Genomic DNA, 27,560 nt, shown 5'->3' with positions numbered 1-27,560 from the left:
AAGAAGAAGAAGAAGAAGAAAGTCCTCCCTCCGACGACGACTAACGTACTGGGCGGGTCGAAACACTAGACACATATAAACCAGAAGACGCTTTTGTTTCTGTCTATTGATCCTGAGGTGAGTACGTTAAGTGGATATTTTAAATACAGTCACTTAAACGTCATCATGGTTTTTGGTTAATCGATATGTGGTAACATTGGTTTTGATCGGGCAATACCTTAGCCATGTTTAGCAGCTGTGATGCTAACCGAAAAGAAGATGGCCTCGTGAAGATGGCACTCTACAATATGTTTTTTTAAACGCACATTTCTATCGCAATTTTGAATTCGCAACATGAGGTGTTATATGCTTATGTATTTTAATCCGAGTAGTTGAGTGTGTTTATCGCATCTCTTTGAGGTTCCAAACCAAACACATGTTGTAAGTTAGCCATGTGGCCTGAAGAGGTCTCAAGCCGCTGCATCTAACTTACCAGTAGTTTTCTGGTGTTAAGCGTCCGCCATTTTGTGAACCATGCTTTAAAATGCACATGTAAATGTCATGAAAACTGGTCTCAACGGGTTTAGGGTCTACTGAAACCATATTAATGAAAGTTGTAATCGACGCACGTGTTCAACAACTAGTGCTTGCCAGGCAGGGCCTAGCAGCTAATGGACACTGAGTTAACGATCTCTTCCAGTAAATGTTGAAATTAAGCTTTTGTTTTCTGTTCCCAAATAGCTTTTTCATCTCCCTTAATTGCGTAACAATGTGTACTGACTGGCATGTTTACATTTATTTTTTGCTTTGCATGTAATGTTAAAATTCTTCAGTCGTCTGGTCTCCTGACTTGCTTGGGTTGGTCTGTGTGCTGGTTTAGGCACTTTTTAGTTCGTCAGAATGAGAGACCATGCGGGTTAATTTTTTTTCAAGACTAAATGCAGTGGACTTGTAATGAAATCCAGTAATGTGTCTCTGCAGTGGCAGTATCATGGCTGAGGCAGACCGACCAGGGAAGCTCTTCATCGGTGGCCTGAACACTGAAACTAGTGAGAAGGTCCTTGAAGCGTATTTCAGCAAGTTTGGCAGAATATCAGAAGGTACTTGTTTTTGTCTCATTTATAGTAAAATGCTTGTTTGTAGATCTTCCTTTGGAGTGAAAGATTGACATTATTACAATTTTAGACGAGAGCTAAGTGATATCCATATGTTTCCTTGTGTTTTGTAGTTCTGTTGATGAAGGATCGTGAAACGAACAAATCTAGAGGCTTTGCGTTTGTAACTTACGAAAATCCTGGTGACGCAAAAGATGCGGCGAGGGAAATGAACGGAAAGGTGAGTAGTAATGTGTGAAATTCAGATTTGTGAGCTGTGATGAAGATTTGTGGCAGTGATCTACTTGAACTGATTTAGTCCACAATTGTCCTCTAAGAAGTTCTGAGCTTACATGATGGTTGCACACATTTGCTTGTATCTGTTTTTCTTTATTTAAGAGCTAAAATTTCCTAAACTTATGTTCCTCGTGTTTTAGCCCTTTGATGGAAAGCCTATTAAAGTGGAACAGGCCACGAAACCTCAGTTTGAGTCTTTGGGACGCCGTGGTCCACCTCCATCACGGAGTCGTGGCTCTTCTAGGGGTCTGCGAGGGTCTAGGGGAGCATCAAGCAGAGGTACCATTCAGAACTTAATCACCACCTTTTTAATTAGTGCCATGATGACGCCATTTTGATGATCTGTTTGAACTGATTGTCCTCTAAGAAGTTCTGAGCCTGCATTTAATATGCATACTTGCTGCCAAAATGATTATTACCAAGATAACGTAGGTATTGTAGAACCCTTTTTTAAAGGCATGTCATCCAGAGGCCCTCCGCCACTGAAGAGAGGCCCACCAGAGCGTAATGGAGGGCCCCCATCCAAAAGATCCACATTCTCTGGGCCAATGGGAAGACGTGAGTTTGGAGAACATGCACCAATTTGAAATGTTAATTATTTGAACCGTAACCTCGTCATTTTCTCAATGTTCCAGTGTCCAGAGAACGGGACCCATACGGCCCCCCTCGCAGAGATTCTCTGATGTCACGGCGTGATGATGGTCCTCCACCTCGTTATGACCACTACAGTAGCAAAGACAGGTGGGATAATGTGTAAAAAGCATGGCTAATTCAGAAATGAAAGTGGGAAATGTGAATATTAGAAAATTGCAAGTGTTGTCTTTTTTAAATTAACCGAAACATTCATAAAAATGTAGGCTTAATAGAAATGTTAAACTAATAAGAGTGACAAACGCACAGCTACCAAAACATGGTATTAATGGAAAATTAAAGCCAACTTAAACACTATAGGGTATAAGTGCATTAGAATAATATTGGTGCAGTTACAGGGAAGCTCACAAGTTGTTGTTTTGCAGTTACTCCAGCCGTGACTACATGAGTTCACGGGACAGTCGAGACTATGCCCCATCACCACGTGATTACCCGTACCGGGAGTATTCGGGCCATTCCAGTTCTAGAGATGACTATGGGTCAGGATCCAGAGGTTACAGGTGTGTAACATCCTGCAACGGATGCCTGTGATGGCAGTTTGAGAGTCCAGCCTAACGTTTCTTTGTTTCTTAGTGATCGTGATGGTTATGGTGGAGGACGAGAGCCCAGGGGTTACATGGATCGGCCCAGTACGGGCTCCTATAGAGATCCTTACGACGGTTACGGTAAGATTAAACCTTAGGTGATGGGGTTAAGCGGGGCTCCACTCAAACTACCTGTTTTGCACCTGGAAAAGGGCTGCTTCGTGTCATTGCCAAAAAGTGGAAACATCAAATGCTGCGTCTTTTCATCCTGAGTTTCCCATCAAACAAAAACAAAACAAAAGCACCAACAAGGAATCTCTTTCAAGCTGTTTTCCCCCAAAAAAGTTCTGGTCGTTCCGTTAGCTCGGTCCAAACAACCAACAGAGATCCAGTATCCAAACTACAGTCTAAATGGAATTCAGTCCAAACCAAGGAAAGTGCATTTACTCAACAATGACTTGCCAAAGGGCTCTGAGTGCGCAATTGTCAACACTGCAGTTGGGTAGATCAAGTATCTTCGCTTTAATTAGTCCCACCCATAACCTGAGATGCAAATGTTTTATCCCCATTTGGAAAGTTTCTAACGTTTGAGTTAGTCGTGATACAAATTTAAGAAAATTGGCACTTGACAATGCAGTATCATGCAAAGAATGTTTTAAGTTAATTTTGCCAATTACATGACCCATTGACCCTGCAGGTAACTCACGCAGCGCCCCACCCTCAAGGGGTCCCCCTCCGTCCTACAGTGGGAGTAGTGGAAGCAGTCGTTATGACGACTATGGCAGCAGTTCCAGAGATGGATATGGCAGTCGTGACAGTTATCCCAGCAGTCGGAGTGACCCGTACTCCACTAGTCGTGGTGACCGTCTGGGTAGGCAAGAGCGAGGGCCACCCCCTCCTCTTGACCGAGGCTATCATCGTGAATACAGCAGCTCAAGCCGTGGGGCGCCTCGAGGCGGTGGCCGCGGTGGTCGGCCAGATAGAGGAATGGCCCGGAACCGATACTGAGATGGACTCTGTGGAAAAACAAATAAAACAGAGAAATATGAAAAGTTCAAAAGACTTTAAGGTTAAAAAAAAGCACCCTTTTAAACTCTGGACTTCAAGCTTCAGTTTCAAGCTGTACTCAAACTTGTGAAAAGTTTTTATTTTATTATTTTTGTCCTTTTTAAATTCAAAGTTTCGTTCTCTTCTCTTGCCCGCTTCCCATTTAATGGTACCATTGCAAATCTAAGTTTGTTCTTTTTGTATACTAGTGACATGTTAAACCTGCAGTGCCCTAACATATGGCTTTCATTTACCAATAAAGTATTTTTAAACCAAGCTCCTAAGCAACAACAACTCCATTCAAGAGAATGAGAAACTATGAAGTGTAAATATCCATTAACGTTTCAGCTTTCCATGGTGAGCAACCCCAAATTCCACTTAATACAAATGCAATGCAGAATATTCATGTAGGCATGATTGTTCACATTGTTGGGGACTGGGCAAATGTCACCTTTTTCCAAACTCTATGGGTGTAGTCTTCCTCAGTGCAAATGGATCCTTCATCACAAAGCCTAAACATTGACGCCTTGCATCGACCAATCCAAAGACTACCAAAATGCAAGAAACAAATCCGCACCACAGATAAAACCTGTCAACAGCTGGTAAGCAAAGCAAACCCTTTTGTTCTGGTGTAAGTCAAGTCTCGGTGGTGTTATTTTGCAGCTTGAAGGTTATTGTAATTTAGTCAAACATCGACTTGGTTGCACTGGCTTTTTCAAATGCAATCTGAACTATGTAATTTCCAACATTTATTAACAAACTCACTTCTGCCTTCAAAGGAGTCTGGTCTTTCTCTCTCTCTCCCCAGCCACTGGATCACTTCAGTCTTAGTCTCAGAAATATCAGCCAGTTCTACTGTTGCACTAAAGGAGAAAATGTGTGGATTTTTTTCCCCCTACCCCTTGAGAAATTGCCCACCTTTTTTTTTTTTTTTTAATAAGGATGTTAAGATAATTCTCCTCAATGGATGTATATCTACAGCCAAATGTAAACCACATAGCTGCAAAACCTCTTCAAACCTCCCAATGTGGAACCCTTTTGAAAATTTAGTAAACTCACTTAGTGTAACCAAAAAGCCAGAACGCTCTCAAGCATGCCGATTCTAACAAAGGAGACCATGTGGAGAAAGACCGCACCCTATCAACAATCCTGGAAAACCTATCAGCTTGGGTCATTTGAGTTCTTTTGTAAATAAAAAAAAAAATTGTTCCTTATGCTGAGCTACAACAGTTTGCTGATGGAAACTCTCATTGCAGGTTGAAGGGAGGAAAGGGAGTTTGCTGGTAATACGTCACTGCTGATCAGCACCTTTTGCCATTTGGTGATGCATGATGGTCTCAAGTAAGATGCAGGTAAGTCCTTAACCCATTGCGAATTCATATTTGTTGTTTTCATACAATTAAGACTTTTTGTTTTCGTTTAGATCCGAACTATGCAGGTTCTTTGGAGGCTGCAGTTCATGGAGGCGGATGTTTGGATGGAGTGCTACAGATGAAGTGCCTTTATTTTTCTTTATTCAATAAAACTATTATTTGAAATGAACTTATTTGTCTGTGTATCTTGATTTAATTCCCAGTATAATAGTGCTGTATTGGTATGGTCATGTCAGTGCTCACTCGACTACAGGCTAATTGAATCAAAAATCGAGCCATATGGAAAATTCTTGCGGCATTTTAAAGCAATCACAGTTCCTTTCGTCACTGAAATGTCAAAGAGCCTTTATGTTGGTTATATGGCAGGCGTCCACTGGAGAACTAAGTTGCAGGGCTGAATGGTCGTTGTAACATCAGTGAAAAAGCAGAAGCGCGACGGATGTGGGTAGCATCACAACAAATAGTGTGAGTTGGCGCACTCACAGGCCCATTGAGCCTAAAACTATGAACCCTGAAGAGCAGACTGTTACGTGGCTAATAACATTAGGCGTGCTTAATTCACCCAAAAAGAATATCGCTGACCCGGAGGAATTTCTGAAAACCTCTCTCAAAGATGGGGTCGTCCTGTGTAAGCTTATGGAACGAGTGCATCCTGGAGCCATCGTAAAGGTAATCGATACTATGCACATGCATGTTTCTTTGATTATATAGATGCAGTCTAGTGAATTAAATATTTTCATAGATGCATGTATATCAGAGACAGCCATGCGGAATTGACGGTGCTTAGCCTAATGCCGGATTACTCGCTGTTACAAGTAACACTTTGCAATGCGCTGTTTTTTGTAAAGCTGCAACACGTTTTAAAACCATTTTCAGCGATTACTGTGTATTTAACTGCGCTTATTCTGGGCACAATATTTAATCGAGATGAAGAATCTGACTTCCTGTTACATGAGAAATTGTTCCGCATTCTCACGTTTTCAAAAAAACGAAGAACTTGTCGATCTCCACTTTAGTATAAAACACCAAGATCATTTGTAAAGCAATTTTCTTCTCTCGTTTGTAAAAGCCGTCTATGTCAGTCAGATCTCAAGATGATTGTCTGTCTGCATGCTGCTAACTACCAAAATCTAGCTCCCCCTTTACTCATGGCACATAAGGTCGTTATTAAAAATATAACCTAGAGTATTCATTTAGATTTTCTGCTAAATAAAATTCTGTTGAAAATGTTTTACTGTAAATGCTTTAATTATGATTTTCATGTAGAAATGTATGACGAATGTGCTGGTCAGCACAACCACTTGTAAAAGTTTCTCCGTTTTATAAAGAGCTGGTTTGTTTCTTGTCTTCTTCCCTTCATTTCTTTTGAGCATATTTCTATTTCATACCACTTGACTGACTTTAACGCACGACGCTTTCAAACGGATTTTATCTGTTGAATGTATTTACATAATATTAGTGAAAGAATCATTCTTTTGTGTCGGATCTTTTTATTGAATTGGATTAGTCGGTTCACGAAACGGGACTAAACGATTTGTAAAAAAAAATAACTTTTTAATCAATAGGGTGTACATTTATTTTTCCGTGTTGTTTAATTGTAATGCAATTATATTTTTATGACTTTAAAAAAAAGCTATATTATTACAGCAACCAAACATATTGAATTACCGTTTTGGGGGGGAAATGTAACAAACGCGTCTATGGCTTTATTTGAATGTTGTATTTATACCATATAATATACCACTCCTGGGTTTCATGGACATCAATGCGCCAGCGAATTTAATTTTGAACCGGCTCTTTGACAGGAATTGTTCGAAAGAACCGATTCGCGTAAATGAGTCGGACTTGCCACCACACTAATAAGCGGTACAAGTAGAATCTTGCTGAGCAAACGTCGTCACTTCCTCCAAAATATATATTCCTGGTGTTACAGGGCCTGATGTGATCTAGCATAGACACAGGCTGTGTGTCTGTGTTACAGGACGAAGCTGACACAAAGAAACCGTTTATTAGTAAACTGGACGCCAAAGACATTTAGCATGCGATACTGGACAGCAGTGGCAGGGTACAATGTGGCACATAGGCTAGGGTGACAGTGACACACACTTCAGAAAATGAGATCTTGTTGATCTGTGCGTTGCAGTGTGCTCGAAGCAAAGTTGAGATTATTTACATAGCATTCTTTCATTGGTTTTCAGTACTCAACTGAACCTAGATGCGAAGCGGACTGCCTCGCAAACATTCGAGAGTTTCTAAAAGGATGCCAGTCTCTAAAGGTTGAGGTAAGACCAATTTTTCCTTAACATTTCTTTGCATGAGTGGGTTGGGATCACACAAATGCAACGTTTTTGCTTATAAAGGGTATTTATAAGCATTGATTTTATGCAGGAATCATTTACTTAACATAGTCTTAAGAATTTATATCAGATAATATATTTACTAATTTATATTAAGTATTTATGCAGTGTACTTCTTTCTTCAGCCCATCTATTTTAGTGTAGCTCTCCCCGAGGGCAAGAAACTAAATAGCAGGGTTTAGTTTTGGTTTTGCACATGTGATATTAAAATATGCCAGTAAACAAGACAGCGCATAATACTAGCTCTTACGCATATGCATTTCATTTATTATGGTTATTATGGTCTTGACCTGCAGCAGCATTACAGATCTCTCAAGATGATGATCAGGTATTATAACTATCACAGAAAATACTGTCAGTCTGCAAGGTCAGTTCCTGACACAGACACGTAGACAAACTATGATGCCACACACTCTTCAGTGACAGTGTTCTTGGACTAAAACTATGATCAAAATCTGGTTATGGAGTGATAGACTGCATATATAATGAACATGTTCATAGCGCCGTGTAACTTGGTCATATGTAATGTTTGAGATACTGAGCTTGTTAATAGAGTTGTGGTTTTTGTTTGACCTTTATTAAAATAGTTTCACGTTTTATGGTTGAAACCCATTTATAAGAGTATACTGAGAACTGTTCAGAAGACTAGTGGTAGACTGAAATAGGGTTTATTAATAGTCTATACAGATATGCTATGAATTTATGCTATGGCATAAATTCATGTTTACCTGATTTGTAAACGTAATTTTGGAGTCTGAACTTGATAAGATCGAAAGAATGCACATGTTTTCATTGAGTTGTCCTGTCTTCGAGTACTGCACATAAAAATAAACTCCATGTGCATGGATGACTCATTCAAACAACTTTTAATGATTCATTTTTACTTAAGTGGGTTTTATTTTAATTTTATTGCATTTTATTCTGCGTTTCTTGTCTGCTGTATTCTTCACAGCAGTTACTGAATCAGCATCGGACTCACTAACCTAACTGTTAAATTGAATTGAAGTCAGATTTTATTAGGTCTACCATAACTTTGGAAGTTATTAAAAGTAAAAATATTCCATATAAATATAATAATAATTTTATATATATATATATATATGTATATATATATATATATATATATATATATATATATATATTCACTATTAGCCAAAATTTTAAGAATGTACTCGTATAAATGTTTGCTTATCTATTTTTTAAAAAGCTCTTTGAAAGACCCAAAGGGCATATGGTTGATGCAAGTCATGTGACTAGACAGATAAGCCCAGTCGCATAACTTTCACTTCTCCTTTTAAATTAGCTGAAAATGAGAAGTATTGTAACACAAGCTAAAGCTTGACATGAGCCTTGTTAAATTACTGATGAGAGAGAAATTCAAATAGCAAATGCTAAATCCAATTTTAAAACTGCTCTGACTGTTCATCTTGTTGCAGCCTCCATAGCGAAACAGTGCTCAACAAATACTAGAAAGGATGCTTCTTGCATTGCTGTGTAAACGGTATTATGTTTCATTTAAAACATGAAACCGTAACCTTAGCAAGAAAGGGGATCGCTGTCTGTACCCAGTGTCTGACAGGGCCTGTAGACCAAACGCCAAAACAGCATCTCAAAATGTGGGTCACACTGAAGTTGTTTTTCCTCACCATTGATTTTTTTTAACAGGGCTCTTTATAGGGATGTCACCATAAATCGATATAGATCAATGCACTGATTAAACGAGATGTGGGATATCGATGTAGCATGTAAAAAAATCTATAAATCTTTTATGATTCATTTTATATATTGTTTAAAAAAAACTAAAGTGTGTTTTTGTTGTGGATGACCCAATTGGGATACAGGATTTTCAGAAAGTTCAATTAAATATCAATATCAATCCATATTTTGGTTGCATTTTTAAGAAAAATGTAGCCGGTTGTGTAAAGTATGCACATAATATCATGATATCAATATATTGATCATAGGCAGCGGCCTCTGAATCTAATCAAACTGTACCGCAGATATCATATTGCAAATGTCATATTGCTGGCTAAGAGAATCTGTGTCCGATCATATCATGATAAAATTATTTATACCCCTATTTTTTTATGCAGAGTTAACCTGACTCCTCTGTGATTTTTTTTTCCCCAGCTGCTTCTGCTTCTGGCACTGTCTGGGCAGTTTTTCTTATGTTTGACTTCTGTTTTTCTCTTAGGGCTTTGATGCAGAAAGCTTATATACTGGGGAGAACTTCAACAAGGTTCTGTCAACACTCTCAGCAATAAACATCGCCACTCAAGGTAATTCATGATGTTATGGACATGTATTCTTCACTGATATTCATGCATTTTCTCCGCTTGAGTAATCTAGGCATCAGCTTGGTCTTTTCGTTGGTGAGTTTCTTCTGAAGTCAAGTCAAATATAAAATTTTTATCGCGCTTCATACAATAGAGAGAGTTTCAAAGCAGCTTCACAATATTAAACAGGAAAGTAACAGAATCAATGATGCAAGGCAAACCTAAATTCAGCTACAAAGAATCCGGTCAATGGGATGATTCTTCAACTCCAGACAGTTGTGTTGGTTCAGTTCAATTCAATAACTGTGTAAAGTTCATTCACCATTAAACAGTGTTGTTTTTGTGCTTGAGTCAGTGTAATGTTGATTCAGTTCAGTTCAATAACAAGTCTCAATGTTGTAAAATTCATCAGTTATTAAAAAATGTGATTTAGCTATTAAGCAGAAGACAAATCATTAGAAGAAACCAAGCTTAGTCAGGGGACTAGTTCTCCTCTGGCCTAAATAGTCTGTATTTGTTAACACCAAGTTACAGTCGTGTGAACACTTATGAGGGTTTTGCTAGGCAGAGCAGACAGTCTAACACAAGGCTTGCACACAACAGCGTGTGTTCAAGACATTTTTAGAAAATTAGGCCCTGATGGTCACTTAAACACTACAAAGAATGTCTCTGTTTACAAGTAGGATCATAAGCACGCAATAATCACTCAGTGTTATGGTTCTGGTGGAAATGAGCCAGTTCTTTCCTGTTGCATGTTCTCTTAGGACCTGTTGCTACAGCTGTGCTCCTTCATCCCGCTAGCATCAACAAGTTTTGTTTTTCTAAGTAGGCATAATGATTTGATTCTAAAGTGATTCAGTAAACCTATTTTAATTCCATTATTAGTTCATTTTTAGAAGCATGTGGATATGGTTGGGATAGATGTCACATGCCCATGCAAGTTTATCTGAGTGAAATGCACAGTAGGCCTTTTAATTCAGTCGAAGAGTGCAGTAAACATGCAATACAGATCGCACTTTTCTCAGGATGAGGATGACTGACCTCTTGTATTTGCTCTGCGAACGTCAAGAGATGATTTGTCTGGGATCGCACCCACATCTGTGTCTTTCAGCTGCAGCTGCTCTCAGCTACTGGAGACAACAGACCGTTTTCTTTTTGTTTGGCCTGTCCGGGCGGCTGACTGCATCTGCATAAGCATGTGGAATCCATGAGGCATGTAGTTATTCTCAGGTTTTGCTTCCTTGTCGTGTTTCCCTGCGGCTGTTGCCTTTAGAGGAGAGTGTGTCCTTGTTATTGCACAAGTCTTCCTGAATCCCATAGGACTTTTTCACAACCGTTTTACACACATCAGTCACTCTGAGGGTTTCACTCTTAAGTGTGCTTAAGTCATAGAGAAGACATTCCCTGGCCGGGCCTTATCTGGGTTCTCTGTTCTGTTGGCTGAGGAACACAACACTTTTTGTACGCTGTGGGTGTACGGGAAAGAGCCTGCCGTGAAATCATGCTGAGCATTTATTGTGTAGATGGAGCGAAGTGTGAGTCGGTGAAGAGCCCCAGAGGCCCCTGCAGTGCTGGAGATCGGTCAGGACCCAGTGTGCAGCAAACGGGACACCTGACTGTTTTCTTCTCCTCATTCCTTATCTCCCTCTATTAATGAAAGACAGATTGCTCATAGCAAATTAATATGAGCTAATAATGGTCTGCTAAGATTTAATGTGAGTGTACAGTATGGTTTTTGTACAGTTTTGTGACTAAATGGCATGTTTCAGGGTTTCAGGGCTTGCTTTGGTTAGCCTGGAGCACACATTATGTCTACAGGCTGTGATTTTTTGGTACTTGTCATAGATTAGAGAGTAAGTGTTCAGCAGTTGTTTGTTGTGACCCCATGCATGTGCATTGAGCTGTGGACTATTGGCGGTTTAACTTTACACACACAACAAAATTATGAATTATGAGCGAGTGCTCTAATTGTTCACAGAGTGACCTGGTTTGACTCTATATTACATCATAAACAAGACTTTAAAACAGTTTTATTAAACATTTTATATTTTTGTTGAATGATTCAAACTGGAAAAGTGCTAACGTTTCTGTCAGTTGCACTGAATTTTGCAAAGTTTTTGCTAATAGAGTTTGGAATGACTATCATGTTCAAGAATAAAGTACAGGAAGGAATATTGTGAAATGGTATTACAGTGTTACATTTTTAATGATGGCGAAGCAGAACTTTCAGCATCATTACTACAATCTTCAGCATCACATGATCCTTCAGAAATCATTCTAATATGCTGATTTGCTGCTCAAGAAACATTATTATTATTAGAATTTGTTTAATCAAACAGTTGTTCTTTTTAATATTTTTGTGGAAAAGGTTATTTTTTGATTAATAGAGATTCCAAAAGAACAGTATTATCTTGCTTATTAATAGTAGTATGAATTCTTATGCCCTAATGTTAGATGTTGTTAAACAGATTTGATCACCTCATGATGTGTTGTGACAATAAATCATACAGCATAATATGGTCTGACTTTAAATCATATGGCATGAAGTCATTTGAATGTCACACTGTCTGAAAACTCAGAGATAACAACATTTGCTACTGCTACTTTAGATTTTTATGTATGTCATTTATCTATTTCTCAAGTTTAAGAGGTCATGCTGTACTGAAATGAAGAGTACACTAGTATAGAATCACTGAATTGTAGACCCAGTCCTCAGTAACCTTGTACAGGGCTTTCTGTATATCCATAATAAATAAAACCTATAATCCAGTGACCGCCCATAAATCTACTGCTTTTAGCAAGTGAGAAATGCTGTCAGTTCAAACTTCATTGTCTGTATTTTTAAAACTTCTCCTTCATTTTCTCATTGTATCCAGATCGTACCCCTAATAGATCATGTCCTCAGTCCAGTGGCTCTGCATCTAGCCTGTCAGCCCCTTCACAAGCTGCTCCCACATTAAAGTCCAGCAGGTCTTTACGGAGGCAGTCAAAAGCTTTGGTAAGAAATCTGAAAACTGCCATAAATGCTGGTAACCATTGGGTCTTTTATGTCAACAAAAGAGTTCAGTTCAAAGAATTCAAAATTGGAAGAATTCAATCAATTAAACGTTTTCAGTTAATGCCTAAACATAGCAAAAAAGTTTATTGGAAGGCTTTTTAGAAAATTCGGAAGATTTGAAATAATGAGGTCACTTTTGCTATATTGTAAAGAAACACTTCAGACTATTAAGGAACTTGAATATGCAAATTACCCTAATAAGATTCACAATTACAATGCATTCTGCAAGTCATTTGAATTAAATGTTCAAATTCACTGCTCTATTATATTTAGAACATAATTGTTCTAACCTCATAATGTGTAATAATGAATGAATTATGTGAAAAATAACAATTAAGCCACATGGTACTTAAATAGATGTTATAATACACATTTTCACATTGAATCTCCAAATTATTGTGTAAATATAAAGACATTATTTTAAATAACTGTTTAATGGTATTATACCCATTCAACATTATAATTGAAAGCCTGTTTATTTATAATTTATTAACAATTACACTACATAAAAAATATTATAACAGATTTTGAGTGAATGTAAAACAATATTTGCGTAAACCAATTATAATAAATGTGACATTTAGCTGGCTATATTAAGATTTCTGTCCCTATCAATACTCAGTTTGAATGAGAGCTGAGAGACAAGTTAATCTTGCAAATTATTTTTTACGATAAATAATAAAAACAGCAGATGATGTTTAACACAATAAGCAGCAAACGTTAATCTCAAAAATTAACAGTTTACCAGCCCTAATAATTTAATGTTACAGCTTGCTTTCCATAGACTGCTAATCATCATTATCTAGGATCTTAATAATTTTCTCAAGGCATTCATTATTTACTTCTAGATGTGAATAGATGACCATTTTTGGCATGCAGAAATAAGAGTATTGTTGTGATCGCCATTAAAATCATCAAAGTAACACAGAATACTTCATGCTGAAGTTCTTCACCTTTTGCTGTTGTGTCCAGGATATGTCGGAGAATGGAGGGGGCGGGCATCTGGTTGTCAAGGCACGATTTAATTTCAAGCAGAACAATGAGGACGAGCTGTCTTTCAGCAAGGGTGAGCTGATCCAGGTCACACGCCAGGAGGACGGTGGATGGTGGGAGGGAACCCTTAACGGCAAAACCGGCTGGTTCCCTAGCAATTACGTCCGAGAGGTCAAGCCATGTGGTGAGTGTTCAGTCCAAGATATTCTCTTACACGTTTGCCAAAGTGAGGATAATCAAACAAAAAGGTCTCCCTTTGTTTTTGTTTTTCTCCAGAGAAGCCAATTTCTCTGAAAGCAATAAAAGGACTTGACGTTCCTCAGCTGACTAAAAATTATTACAATGTGGTAGGTTCTTAAACATGTGAACAAATTCCAAAAAGGACATCGAAACTTATTTTTCTTATATTTAACTTCTCATTTGCTTTGGGGTTTTTTCCTCAGGTGGTGCAAGACATCTTGGAGCATGAGAGAGAATTTGTTAAGGAACTGCAGACGGTCCTGGGCTGCTACCTGCGCCCTCTACAGACCAGCGACAAGTAAGAGGAGAGCTCTGATGTTGCCATGGCATCAGGGAGCCTTTGATATCAAAGCCCATTGACATTTTGGAGAACTGGGTCGGTCAGTGAAAACCCGCTCTCTCTGCAGGCTGTCTAGTGCGGACTGCTCCAGTCTGAATGGGAATTTAGAGGACATCCTCTCGTTCCAACAGGGACTGTGTCTTGCCTTAGAGGAGTGCTCCAAGTAAGAGTTGTATTTCAGTGTCTTTATATACTCAAATGATTGCTTGATTCTATTTTTAATATGGAAGTCACACCTTGGATATTACAGTGCCATCTGGTGGTGGCTTTATTTGTAACATGTCCAGATTTACGCTACACAATTTCAAAACCTAGGTTATTCGCAGTGTTGGGATTGGGAAGGTTACTTTGGAAATTGAATAGGTTACAGATTACATTTTACTATTTCAGTTACTTTATTAATGAAACTGATTACTTTTTGATAACTGTTTTTATTTCCAAACATTTAAACCAGGCAGGGTTAACCGTACAGTAGTACTCAACACTGATTACTGTCAGACTCATTTTACTTTGAGATCATTCTGAGGTTAAATACAGATTTAAAATCATAACAATAAATAGTTTAATAGCTATAATACTAGTTTTGAAATCAAAGATTTGCTTAGCTATGACAGGAAACACTGGCATCTAACAATGCCTTGAAAAAACAGTTCATCTTAAAAAAATAAAGCATATGCATAAACCCATATAGGAAATAAAATGAGTAAGCATATGTCGTATTTCATGTCCAAAACTCCTGAATGATTGGTATCAGTGCAAGGGTAAAAATCTATTAAATCTGTGCGTGTGTGAAAATATTCAGATGTAACCCCATTCATAAGTAATTGTAATTTAATACACTTTCTTTAATTGAATAGCATACCACTGTTACATGCTGCTTATTTGACATCAAATAAAATGTATTAACAGTCAGATAATGTATGAGGGCTGATCTGTGTATTTTTGCCTTGCAGGATGCCAGAGGTCCTGCAGCGGATTGGTGCCTGTTATCTGAACCTGATGTGTCAGATCAGAACGCTGTACTTGTCCTACTGCTCCAGCCATCCTTCTGCAGTCTGTGTGCTGACTGATCACAGGTCACTATTCACAAAATTACTATCGACATGTTGTTCCGAACCCAATAGTCCTTGGTCAATCTTCGAAAACACAAATTAAGATATTTTTCATGAAACCCTCCACCGAAAGTTCATTCCACAAAAACGTCAAAGAGAACAAAAATACCCTGTAAAAGTGATCCAAATTAATTGAGCAATTTAATTCAAGTCTTATGAAGACTGCATATAATTTACATATAAACATCGATCAAATTGAGCACATAAAATATGGTAAACGGAAGCGCAAACGTGTTTGAAGCAAGTACTGTCGAGCTTCTGTTTACCATATTTTATGTGCTTTATGTAAAGGTATGTGCGTTGATCAACTATTAAAATTAATATTTGTAACAATTTACAAGAAGGTTCCATTAATTAACATTAGTTAATTCATTAACATTAAATATCAATGAACAATACAATTGTTAGAGTATTTATTTTTCCATGTTAACGTTAGTTAATAAAAATACAACTGTTCATTGTTAGTTCATGTTAGCTTAGGTCACTTAAATAATCAGCTATAGCATTTGATTTGAATTATGTATTAGTAAATTTTGAAATTAACGATAATTAAGTTTAATAAATGCTTTAAAGTAGTTTTTAATGTTAGTTTGTCAACTAATGTACAGTAATTATCTAATGTTAACTAACAGAATCTTGTTGTAAAGCGTTACCATAATATCACAGTCATTTTGAATATTAAAGGGTAGGGGTGGGATATATCACCAAAATCTTATTTTAGCATATGAGAAGTTTTATTTCACGATAATGATGTGTACCTTCTTTATTTTAATATTTGTTATTAAAATTAAGAAAAAGAAACACAAGCAACAAATAAATATAAAATAAACTTTTCATTTATTCAGCTATGCTAGGCTAGGTTTATTTAACAAATAACAAAAAAAATTATTTAAGAAATATTATAGATATTGAATAAAGTGTATAAATAAAACACTGCATAGTCTTCACTCTATCAATCAAACATGACTAACATTAATAATGACAAATAGCAGCAGGTAAATAAGGCTGCTGTCCCTTTAAGACTGACTGCACGGATCCAATATACTGAAGCTCATCTGGTTTTCACCCAACTGTTTTACATTTATTTAACATTTAACCGACTGTGTTTTCTTGAATACTCCAGATGACGGGCATTTTGATGTTATTGTGTGCGTATTTAACCATTCAAGCACAATAAAACACAAAAGAGATGTGTTTTCATCGGCTGTGTGTCAATCAGACAAGCATCACATTGAGTTCTTTTCCACTGCTTACTGCAATTAATAACTCTACCAAGTGTGTCCCACTCTTTATTTTCTCATTCATGCATGTTTCCTTATCACTCAAAAGATGTATAGCGTTTAAGCAGTACTGTGTTACGCAGACATATTTGCATTTAATATACAATTAACAAAATCTCTAACGATAGACGCTTTATTTTGCGGTAAAAATATATAGCGTTATACCACCAAGCCCTATTACCGGGTAAAGTAGTTAACCTTTAAATTCTTGAAAGAGAATTTAGACAATAAGCATGTCACAAGATGTAAAGAATTAGTGTAAAGTCTAAATTGTGGTACTAAGAGCTGCAGATAACAGTGATACTTCAATGGATTCTGAGCACATCTCCGCACTGGTCAAAAGAGGACATCATTTGTGAAAGTGCAAAAGAGTAGTTTCTGGACAAAAAAAGATTGATATGGGGAAAATGCCGCAATATTTTGCTTCTATTCAGTTCTAGTTAATTTGTAAATATATTCCAATTGAATATCATACAAGTAAATTGACTTCCCAAAGGTTACAAATACTAAAGCTTACAAAATCTTTCTCTGTTTGTTTGACACTAGTGAGACAGATTTCTTTCTTTGCATTTTTTAAATATAAACCACCAGGTGTCACTACCAATCTTTCATTCTCTTGTGTCTGTCTGAGAGACTAAACAAGCAAATCTCCCTTTTACCTTTACATATAACACTGCTGCCCTATTTCCATTTTAAGTTTTTTTTTTCTTTTCTTTTCTTTGGTTTGTACTAGTAAACTTCACAGGCATTCAGAAATGTCTGAGCCACATTTTCACTTCCTGTATGATGAACTACAACAGGGTTTCTGTTAGTTTTCTCTTTCCACCTAAGAATGCTCCACGACAGAAGGAGAGAGTAAAAGGCATGCCTCATACATACAGGAAACAGCACTAACCCAACAGGATATCTATAGCTGTGGTTATGCTGATGGAGGCAGAATACACACTTTTGATTGTGTTTGCTCACTTGCATACCACTCAGAAATGTTGCAGCATTATTCCGTTGTTTGATCTTGTGTATTCAAGGCATGTGTTCAGAAGATTTATCTTTAGTCTAACTTTAGTTTATTATAATTCAGCATCTAGTGTTCTCTTCACACCTATTCTGTCTCCTTCCGTAAAACACTTGCTATTGTTATGGTTATATGAGAAAGCATTGTTGACATGATTGCCTCAGAGTTTTTATTATTGTTATTATTATTTAAGATTATGCAAAGACATGTATTTTAAAGTGTTTTTAAATTTTGAAAGTTTGAACAGCCTTTTATGCTCACGAAGGCTCCATTTATTTGATCAAAAATACAGAACATTCATAATGTGAAATATTATTGCAGTTTAAAATAACTGTTTTCTATTGTAGTATATTTTGGAATGTAATTTATTCCTGTGATGCAAAGCTGTATTTTCAGCATAATTCCTCCAGTCTTCAGTGTCACATGATCCTTCAGATATCATTCTAATATTCTGATTTGCTGCACAATAAATATTTCCTTTTATTACCAGTGTTGAAAAGGCTAAATAGAGTTGTGGAAACAGTGATGATTTTTTTTTTGTTCCGGATTATTTGATGAATAGAAAGTTGAAAAGAACAGCATTCAAATAGAAATCTTTATATAAAACAATAAATGTCTTTACGGTCGCTTTTGATCAATTTCATTCATCCTTTGCTGAATAAAAGTATTTCTTCAAAAAAAAAATAATAATAATCTTGACCCCACACTTTTAAATGCTGGTGTTTGTGTATATTCAGATTTATATATTTATGTGCAAAAAGGTTTGATACATTCTAAACAATTCTTAAATGTATTAAATAAAAGAAATGTTAAATTGAAGAGACTGTTTTCGAACATTGCTGATCAGAATGAATTAGAAAAGCCAAATGAATCAAATTAAAAATACTTTGCATGATACTTTCTGAACAGTGAGGAGCTGGACAAGTTCATGGAGAGTCATGGAGCCAGTGCTCCTGGTATCCTGACCCTCACCACCAGCCTGAGCAGACCCTTCATGAGGCTCGATAAGTACCCCACCCTCCTGCAGGAGCTTGAGCGACATGTGGAGGTAACCATAAGCTGCTAAGCCCATGAATGCCTGTGAGTCTATTCATGAAAATATTATATTTACAGATTCTTTCTTTTTTTCTTGTAGGAGGCGCATCCAGATTACAGTGACATTCTCAAAGCAACAGTGGCTTTTAAAAATCTTGTGGTATGTCTCCGTTATCTGTCATATTTGTCTGTCTGTCATAGTCTGACAACTAAATCTTTCTTTTAAAATCCAATGATCATTTTGACTTTGACTTGACCAATGTGAGCGGTTTCCTGTCATGGGGCAAAACATTTTGAGTCTTTTCTCTCCAATTCCCTTTTACCCTCATCTCTGAAACCGCACTTTACAGGTTGGAGGAGATTTTGCTGTTACATGAAATGTAAAGGTTAAGGTTTTGCAACAGTGTCTCTATAATATAAAAAGGCTGAGGAAAGATGAGTCATTCCATGTACAATGCCATCTCAGGTTAAATGTTTCTTCAAAGAAAATTATAGTAGTAGGTGATTTCTTTACTCATTGTGTTCTGTGGAACGGTTTCGTTTGTTCTTTTTTATTTTTCTGACAGGTAAGGGAGAGTCCCATCTTCGTAGTTTAGATCTCAGTAGTGGAGGTGTCATGTAGACTTGGTCTTCCCCCTTTACCTATGTTTTTTTTTTTTTTTTTTAAGTTACCTTACGCTGCTATTTGCCGATGAGATAATTTGCACACTTTATTGTAAATCGCTTTAAGTAAGCATCCATCAGGAACATGAATGCAATGCCTGGAAATACAGCATGGAGAAGAGACGTTTCACAGTGTGTTTGAAAACATGTTCAGTTTTTGAATATTCATATTTCAGCATTCATATTTGGCATTCTATTAGGGTTTCCTTAAAAATGATCAGCACTATTGTTTCTTTAGCAACAAATCTGCCTATTTTCTAAAAGGTCATGTGACTCTGACGACTGGAGTAATGATGCTGAAAAATCACAGGGATGACATTTTATAACATATTATTATACAACATAATATAACATTACATTATAGAACATAAAACAAAAAATCATACAAACCCCATACTTTTGAAAATTGAATGTGTATATATTCTGAATGTCAAACAATTAAAAATCGGATATTTTTCTAATAGTTAAGAACATTTAGTAAATATTTTATACTTTAGTAACATTTAGCTTGTAACCTCTTTTAGAATTGGTATGAATCAGTCTTAATACTTAAATACTATATTGTTTCAAGTCTTTATGTGTCATAGGTTTGTCTTTGCCCTGACTTACAATGACATGGGTATTAACACACAAAATGTATCTAATTCTTGTTTCATTGAATTGATTTGTTTGTGTATTACAGACTCAGTGTCAAGATTTGCGTAAAAGAAAGAACTTGGAGTTACAGATCTTGTCGGAGCCAGTGCGGGGCTGGGAGGGCGACAGCATGAAGTCACTGGGTCAGGTGGTCTACACGTCACAGGTCCACATCCAGAGCAGTTTAAATGAGGTGAGGAGGAGGGTGACATCTGATGATCTAGGTAATGGAACCATCAGAATAATTACATCAGAAGGGGGTTGGTTAGCTGAAGGAAAAATAGAGCGTCGATTGAAGTAATTTATTACTAATTTAATTCAGAGTGATTTGTGTTCAAAGTGTTCTCTCTCTTTCTTTTGCTTGGCTGAAATTTATGTTGGTTTGCTAGAAATAAGGTATGATGTTTGTTGATCATGAGTAATCAATGTCAGAATCAGAATCAACCCAAAACCATGTGTTAGTAAAGACATTTGGTGTTTGTGTTTGTGAGGCCGTGCTGTAATGCCATACACATGCATCTTAATTGTTTTATGTAGTGGTAATTGATATCATTTTTGCAGAAGTATTGAATTTAATATAATGGGCATATGTGCTCTTTTTTTCTAGGAAAAGGAAGAGCGGTACTTCATGCTGTTTCCCAATGTGGTAGTCATGCTGTCCGCCAGCCCAAGAATGAGTGGTTTTATTTACCAAGTAAGTTCATTTTTCTGTTCTTATGTTCATCTAGGTACATGACAGTGAGCATGTGTTATTCATGAAACCCTTCAATGCTGTTATTTGTCACACTGTCCTCTCATAGGGACGTCTCCCATTGACTGGAACCACTGTAACCAAACTGCCAGAGGATGCAGAGACAGGCCATTATGCTTTCGAGTTCACAGGTTTGTTTCAGTCCATGTTTTTTTGAGAGGTCACAGAACAATGTGCACTCGATTGTCATTAATAATTTTTTTAAGCTGCTAGTATCTTGACCTTTTATTATGCTTTTGTACTGTATTTTTATCCAATAAATGCAGCCTTGGTGAGCATAAAAAGAACCTTCTTAAAATATTTATTGACCACAAACTGTGTATTTTGCGGGTTGCACCAAGCTATTGAATGAGTCATGACTTCCAAACCAAACTCTTGTCATTTTAGGAAGCACATGCTGGAACAGTTGTTGAACAGTTGCAGTCGTCTTGTTGTTATATCTTCCTTTTTTTAGGGGGGACGATAGATCGCACCACAGTGTTCTGCAGTAGTGCACAGGAGCAGCTGGAGTGGTTAGAACATCTTCATGCTTACACCAAGGAAGGGAGTCCAGTCGGAACAATAATAAAGGTAACAACCTTTAACCCAGTGCCTTTTTTTGCCCCTCACCCCTTTCTCAGTTTTTCACAGAACGTCTAGAGGTGAATCGTTATTTTCTTATGTGTTTTGCCATGAGCAGAGTGTTGATGGTAAACCTACAACCATGACTAGCACGTCGTCCCACCACTTGCACAGTTTCGGTACTGCTGTGGCTAACCGAGGACCCCTCGAACCCCTCAAGATCACCAAGCCATGGTCCTTAAGCTGTCTGAGACCTGCGCCTCCCCTTAAGCCATCTGCTGCCCTCGGTTATAAAGAGGTAAGCTTTCTGGAAAACAGTCATAAGAGATCTCGAATGGGAAGCGTAATGTACCTCTGTGTGTTCTTGGTGGTCCTAACAGGAAACCAGTGCACACTGAGCCACTCAGTCTGTCAGTTTTCATCCAGCAGCCACCAGCCATTGTCTTTACCACATTGCAGGGGCGGTGTTGATGTTATCTCAGATTTAAGTGGAATGTTTAGTGGTCTTTGAGCTACAGATTAGCTAACACTACCCAAAGCCTAATCGAACATTTTATTAACGTGCACAGCATCTCTGCAAGACTGTGCCAAGGGTGTTAGTGGTGCTCTCGGACTCATGAAATGCATGTGAAATCTTCAGTTTTTCTGCAACAATTAATGTTCACCTCTCACTGATCTTTTCCATCATACACATCTTCATTCTCTCTCCATTTTCTGCTTCTTTAGAGGATGTCTTATATCCTGAAGGTAAGAGTAGACGTGAGTCTGTGTATTATGTGTGTGTGTGTGTGTGTGTCTGTGTGCTCAGCTAGCACCGGTGTTTCACGCTGGATCCTTGCTTATCTGTCTTTTCTCTTTAATTCTGTGGAGAGCCGCCCATTTCTGGTTTTGTTTGCAGTTGTATCTTCTCCCTCTGCAATGATCTCTGCAAAAAATGCATTTATTTGTCATTTTTGATTTTTGCTGTGATGTATTTATTTATTAGGGGGTTCAGATACATCAGCAAAATGTATGCAGGCTGTGAACCATGTGTACTGAATCATATCCTGCTTCTCAACATTCAAAGCTCATTGTCTTTAATAAATATAGCCACAAACCCAACCAACCCTTTTCCTGCATAAAAAAAACTGCTGTGAATGTGACACTTAAAAGATGATACTTATTCAAACAACAAAACAAGTTTACATGCATACAGAATATAGAAATGTTATCAATCAAAGGAAATTAATTGCATGAAATGTGAGTAGTTAATAAAACAAACCACTTCTATAAATATTTGTTGAGAAATGCCCCAAAGATATTACATCATTGCGGTACACAAAGCACTGAATAGGCAAAATTGGCTTTAGAAGTCAATATATTGCTTGTTTTATTTACATTCCAGTAATTATTGGTATGAGTAAACATTCTCTGGATATATACATCTTTGGCAGTTCCTCCTTTTGCTTCCATGCCATTGATTCCTACACTTTGTCCAATGATTTCAGAATGCAAAAGTAGTTCTTCTGGCTCTTTACTCATTTCATGCTGCTTTGCTCTTGACAAGTATAGCAGACTTGCAAAAACCTGCCTTCCTTTGGTGGTGCTTGATTCTTCAGTTGCACTGATGGTAGAAAGAGGTCATTATTATATATTGTACGTACAAGACAGGGATTTTTAATAACTATTAAATTCATGTGTTAAATTCACATCAATAAAAGCTACTAAGAGTCTATTTTAGAAAATGATAAATGTAGCCATCTCTCCAATAATGACAATGTACTACATTTATTTTTTTACCGTAATGTGAAAATGTATCGCAGAAAACACCTCTGAACATATAAGAATGTGGCACTTGTATAAACTATATTATGGGGAAGATATTTCCCATTTAAGTTTCTAACTATATTTGTTATTAAATATAAATCAATGGAAGATATCAAGAGCATTAGAGCATTGTTCATATAGGAAAAACATAACAGCAATTATTCTATACAGTATATATTCGGCGATTAGTCTAATAACCCTCGGCAGTGTTCCAATGATAAAATATATAAAAAAAAAATATATATATATACAATTCCGAAGGGATTAAGGCATACGTTAGCTATTGCATTGGTTACTGAAGTGTTAAAAAACATCAATTTGTTTGACCATGTCAATAAAAAAAAAACATACATTTTATTGCTTCCAAAAAAAAACACGTTCTCACAGCCGATGCCACATCTTAAGATCCAGATATCACATCTTATATTTGCAGAATTCAGAAAATAATCTTATACTTGGGCAGTGGACCTGTGAAATACATTTATGTTGTCTACTAGAAGGCTAAATTTAGAGCCATTATGTGCCATGTATCTGTTCATAGAAATGGCAAAATGACTCATAATGATTTTAGTCAGAGTGAGGTATAAGGGCACTGCTTTCGTCACCATAAGAAGGAATATTACTTTCCAATCATGCTGCGTTATTCTGTTTTATGTCCCAGTATTCTGAGCAACAACTACCTCAAAGCATAATGGCAAGTTTATGAGGACTTCTCATAAGCCAGGTCTTTCCGCTAGTTTTTCACGTCATTTTCGAGACTATTAACATACCTGGAGAATTATTCGAGAGACCAAGCACTTCATTCACAGTTTTGACAGGATTTGAGTGCAAATTAAGGCCCGCAAGCTGCGTTTTTGTGCTTCTATTCAGAGCTCAGTAGATGCTGTTACTCCATTAACACCAGACTGTTTCCTCAGGACACTAGTAAAAGCCCCAGAACCAGACCCAAGTTCCTTCCAAAGAGAAAAACGGAGAGAAAAGCATCAGATGATGATGCCCTGCTTAGAAAAAGTAGGTATATAAAAATGATAAATAAAATTCATTTTATTCCCAGAGCTAAGATCTTGCACAAATAATCCCTGTGGTGGAAGAATTGCTGGGGTTTTCAAACAAACATGCACGCAGCTTTGGCAACTTGTGTTTTAGTATGCACAAACAAATAGAAATATTAAACTGATGGTTCGTGACGTACAGGCACAGCGGCGCTAGAGGAGGATGCCCAGATACTCAAAGTGATTGAGGCCTACTGCACTGGAGCCAGTCTCCACCAATCCACCACAGGTAGACCTTTGTGTCATATGTACTGTATAACTAAGCTACTGCTATTTTAATAGCAGAAAAGTATTGTTAATATAGTTTAATGGTGTGATTTAATGAAAAGATTTGATTTGTTTACACAGCTGTTCGTAAGGAGTGCATCCCCCAGGTCCTGCTTCCAGAAGAAGAGAAGATTATTGTTGAGGAGGTCAAGAGCAATGGCCAGACGATCATTGAGGAAAAGTATGTTCTGTTATCCGAAATCAGAATTACTTGATGATTAGCATTCAGTCCGTTTAAGAAAATGTTTTTTTTTTTTGGATTAGTGGCCTAGAAATCATCCAGAATTATATACATTTCTTTCTTTTCTTTTTTTATTAGTGACCAAGAAATAGTGCTTCCTTTTTAACTTTTAACCCTAGATTTTTCAGTCTTGCCTCACAGAAGAGTTGAATATTTTAAAGAATATTTTTGTTTTATTGTCTTGCAGAAGTCTTGTTGATGCCGTTTACGCTCTAAAAGATGAAGTCCATGAATTAAAAAAGGTGAGATTCTGCATTATTGCAACCTTTTGTTGGCCTGAACTCTTAACAGGCATTATGGCGTAATCTACTGATGGCGTGTGTTTGTGAATGCAGGAGAATAAATGGATGAAGCAGTGTCTGGAAGAGGAACAGAAGTCCCGTAAGGAGTTAGAGCGTATAGTCAGAAAGTTGGCCAAGCAGAAGAATGACTGTTCCTGGGATGATGGAGGTCACTAAAGAACACTCGCCAGCTGCATGTATGTGTTTCTGTGTCTGTGTGTCCTCACAAATGTGTTTTTTATGTGTTTTTCCATCACATTACATACTGAACGTTGTTTTTGGAAAGTCACCATGCTGGGAATTTTCAGCCATTTCTCATCAAATGTTTTTTTTTTTTTTTGGACAAGATGCAATGAGAATATCAACTCTGATTAGTGACTGTGTTTTTCTCGCCATGCTGAAGAATATCCCCGTGCGGTCTGCTTCACGCTCCTGTGGTGTGACATTCTGAGAACAAAACAGGAACTGTTCTGGAAGACCAAGTGAACTGCTTCTTAAGTATTTTGTGATTTGCATAAAACCTGTCCATTTTTCGTCTGGTTCACTCAAGCGCTCCAAGAAGAAGCATCACAGAAAAGATGATGGAATCTCTTGTTTTTCGAACTGAACAAATATCTGCCTCACTTTATGACAGTTACTGGTCATGGACAAAATAAATTCAATGACATTCAGCCCCACAAACAGCATTCCAACTCAAGCCACTATTGCACAAGTAAAAAAAGTATTCTGTTAATGGCGTAAGAGAAGATATTTGTGGCTGAACATTGCAGGACTCCACCGTATCCACAAGTATTGTTCTTTTCAGTCCTTTTTCTGTTTTAAAATGTGAAAACGGTTGCTCAAGGTACCTTTTAGGTCACAAATGAACAAGATTGAGATTTGTAGTTTGCACCTGATTGCCATGCTTTTTCTTTTTAGTTTGAGTTTCATCTCCATGGGTACACGGTATTTCTAAAACAGCCGTTATGTTACATAATCATGCTTCTGATAATCATCACTAGTTTAAAGCTATCAGGGATATAGATGTCAGAAATAGTCGAGTTTATAATACGATACATCATATAATGTATGTATATCATATATACAGTATAAATATGTATATATCATAGATGTTATGGCAAAAGGAACCATTTAAACTTTTTTTCATGATGACAAAACTCCATTAGGAAATGTGATCCTTCTTTTTCAGAGGTTTGAAACTATTTCATATGACTATTTCACAAAAATCCAGTATGTTTGTGGTTTTGGTACTAGGAGCACTTTTAGGACTCGTAAACCAAGTGTTTGTAGAAGCATACAGTATACAATACAATTCTTTCCAGCAAACTGCTCCCCATCAGCAATAGAGCATAGGGTTGCACCAAACGTCATTTTTGACAGGAATGAAATTGAGGTTTTGAGGGATAGAAGTATAGCACATTCAGTGGATTGTACAGTGGCTTAACAACATACCGATTGTTCAGCTTACAGTAGTTTGAATGTTGTGAAATTATGACCTAGGTCCTTAATACAGCGGATACCATGGGAAAGACTGTACATCTATCCCTCACAGCCTAGTTTTCATATACCTGACTAAAGTCTGTTGCACTGGAGGTGCTTTTTCTTACTCATTTGTACTCTGCGTGATACATATTTTCTTCTTGAACACTTGACATTTTAACTGTTGCAAGTTAAATCAAATGAAAAAGTCATTACACAGACAGTTACACAATTACACTGTGTCTGCAGCGCTTAACCTTTCTTTCTTAACTAATCGTTACCGATCATAACCGTGACTAATGTTTTCATTCGCTGTGGATCAGAAATGTGATCTCTATCTTAAGCAGTGAAGAAATGCATGCATTTTTTTTTTTTATCTCACCAGCAGACACCTCCGGAGCATTGCTGTGGCAATACAATGCAATATGGAACTGGTTTGTTGTTACTATGCAAGAGCCAGTTTTTCTCTTGGAAGGAGTATACTGTATAATATATTCTTCCGATTAGGCAATAAGATGTGCTCTGAGGTACAAATATAACGCTGTCACTGACTGTGGTACTATGTGAAAATCTGTTTCTTGTTTGTGTGCGTGTAATTAACCTTGCATGCCATTGTGTTACACATAGCCTTAAATATTATTTCAAAGTCTTAACCCTGATTCTATTGTTGTTGTTGTCTTGAAATTTTAAAACATCGGTCTAAAATTTGAGCCTCTGCATTGGTAAATGTGATATTTCTGATGGTCTGTTTATGTGTTATTTGAAAGAGAGACTGATTTGATCAGTAGGTTATGCAAGTATGTATAGTACCATGTGGAAACATGTTGTTTGTTAAAGATGGCTACTGATCTCACTGAAAGGAAATTCACTTTTTTTTCTCCTAATGAATAGCATTCATCATAAAAATGAATCGCACTTTCAGGTGATCATAAGGGTTGAAGAATGTCCACATTAGTTTCCTCTTAAAAGTGCCCATGTCTGCAGAACAAAAGATATGTTTTATTTTTTGCGAAGCTGACCTATGCAATATAAAAGCTATATATATAATTTTATTGTTGTTTTTTCCACTAGTGCTTATGTTTTTATTTTGTCCTCATTTCAATAAGGAATTGTTTTAATAAAATAACATCATGTTAATAAGTTATACGTTTGATT

General features: G+C 37.0%; 2 protein-coding genes and 2 non-coding genes across 6 annotated transcripts; all 4 read left to right on the top strand.

Moving 5' to 3' along the window:
- Window positions 1-5,134, top strand: LOC132113609 (RNA-binding motif protein, X chromosome). 3 transcript variants are annotated; one of them, XM_059521462.1, is made up of 11 exons: window positions 1-117; window positions 961-1,079; window positions 1,208-1,314; window positions 1,511-1,649; window positions 1,827-1,928; window positions 2,006-2,111; window positions 2,387-2,521; window positions 2,595-2,686; window positions 3,243-4,762; window positions 4,849-4,944; window positions 5,016-5,134. In XM_059521462.1, the coding sequence occupies exons 2-9, from the start codon at window positions 971-973 to the stop codon at window positions 3,551-3,553; spliced, it is 1,101 nt and encodes a 366-aa protein (XP_059377445.1). In that variant the 5' UTR covers window positions 1-117; window positions 961-970; the 3' UTR covers window positions 3,554-4,762; window positions 4,849-4,944; window positions 5,016-5,134. The 3 variants fall into 3 exon arrangements, with proteins under 3 accessions (XP_059377445.1, XP_059377444.1, XP_059377446.1); XM_059521461.1 differs by having other exon boundaries at window positions 1,812-1,928; XM_059521463.1 differs by lacking the exon at window positions 3,243-4,762 and having other exon boundaries at window positions 1,812-1,928.
- LOC132114394 (small nucleolar RNA SNORD61) lies at window positions 1,348-1,424 on the top strand. Its single transcript, XR_009425315.1, has one exon. It is a non-coding gene; the product is annotated as a small nucleolar RNA SNORD61 (small nucleolar RNA).
- LOC132114395 (small nucleolar RNA SNORD61) lies at window positions 1,688-1,750 on the top strand. The gene has a single exon (XR_009425316.1). It is a non-coding gene; the product is annotated as a small nucleolar RNA SNORD61 (small nucleolar RNA).
- A 295-nt stretch (window positions 5,135-5,429) lies between the features above and the next one.
- Window positions 5,430-27,545, top strand: LOC132113607 (rho guanine nucleotide exchange factor 6-like). The gene is made up of 22 exons (XM_059521458.1): window positions 5,430-5,634; window positions 7,164-7,247; window positions 9,517-9,601; window positions 12,475-12,596; window positions 13,629-13,833; window positions 13,926-13,996; window positions 14,093-14,187; window positions 14,297-14,392; window positions 15,183-15,305; window positions 18,543-18,681; window positions 18,769-18,828; window positions 20,014-20,160; window positions 20,575-20,661; window positions 20,768-20,849; window positions 21,173-21,288; window positions 21,398-21,577; window positions 22,006-22,026; window positions 24,003-24,096; window positions 24,280-24,366; window positions 24,486-24,585; window positions 24,833-24,887; window positions 24,981-27,545. The coding sequence occupies exons 1-22, from the start codon at window positions 5,470-5,472 to the stop codon at window positions 25,101-25,103; spliced, it is 2,337 nt and encodes a 778-aa protein (XP_059377441.1). The 5' UTR covers window positions 5,430-5,469; the 3' UTR covers window positions 25,104-27,545.
- Window positions 27,546-27,560: the final 15 nt, after the last annotated feature.

Source organism: Carassius carassius, chromosome 33 (genome assembly GCF_963082965.1).
Source record: "Carassius carassius chromosome 33, fCarCar2.1, whole genome shotgun sequence".
Classification (NCBI taxonomy): Eukaryota; Metazoa; Chordata; class Actinopteri; order Cypriniformes; family Cyprinidae; genus Carassius; species Carassius carassius.
Note: the sequence above shows the minus strand (reverse complement) of the source record. Positions and strands in the feature narration are given on the sequence as shown.

Bases quoted from the DNA above. Each gene is read 5' to 3' on its own strand.
- LOC132113609 (XM_059521461.1), top strand. From the start codon at position 971: ATGGCTGAGGCAGACCGACCAGGGAAGCTCTTCATCGGTGGCCTGAAC. The intron at 1,929-2,005 runs GTGAGTTTGGAG...TCAATGTTCCAG, and splicing joins CTCTGGGCCAATGGGAAGAC to TGTCCAGAGAACGGGACCCA. The intron at 2,522-2,594 runs GTGTGTAACATC...TTTGTTTCTTAG, and splicing joins TCAGGATCCAGAGGTTACAG to TGATCGTGATGGTTATGGTG.
- LOC132113607 (XM_059521458.1), top strand. From the start codon at position 5,470: ATGAACCCTGAAGAGCAGACTGTTACGTGGCTAATAACATTAGGCGTG. The intron at 14,188-14,296 runs GTAAGAGGAGAG...CTCTCTCTGCAG, and splicing joins CCTCTACAGACCAGCGACAA to GCTGTCTAGTGCGGACTGCT. The intron at 20,662-20,767 runs GTAAGTTCATTT...GTCCTCTCATAG, and splicing joins TGAGTGGTTTTATTTACCAA to GGACGTCTCCCATTGACTGG.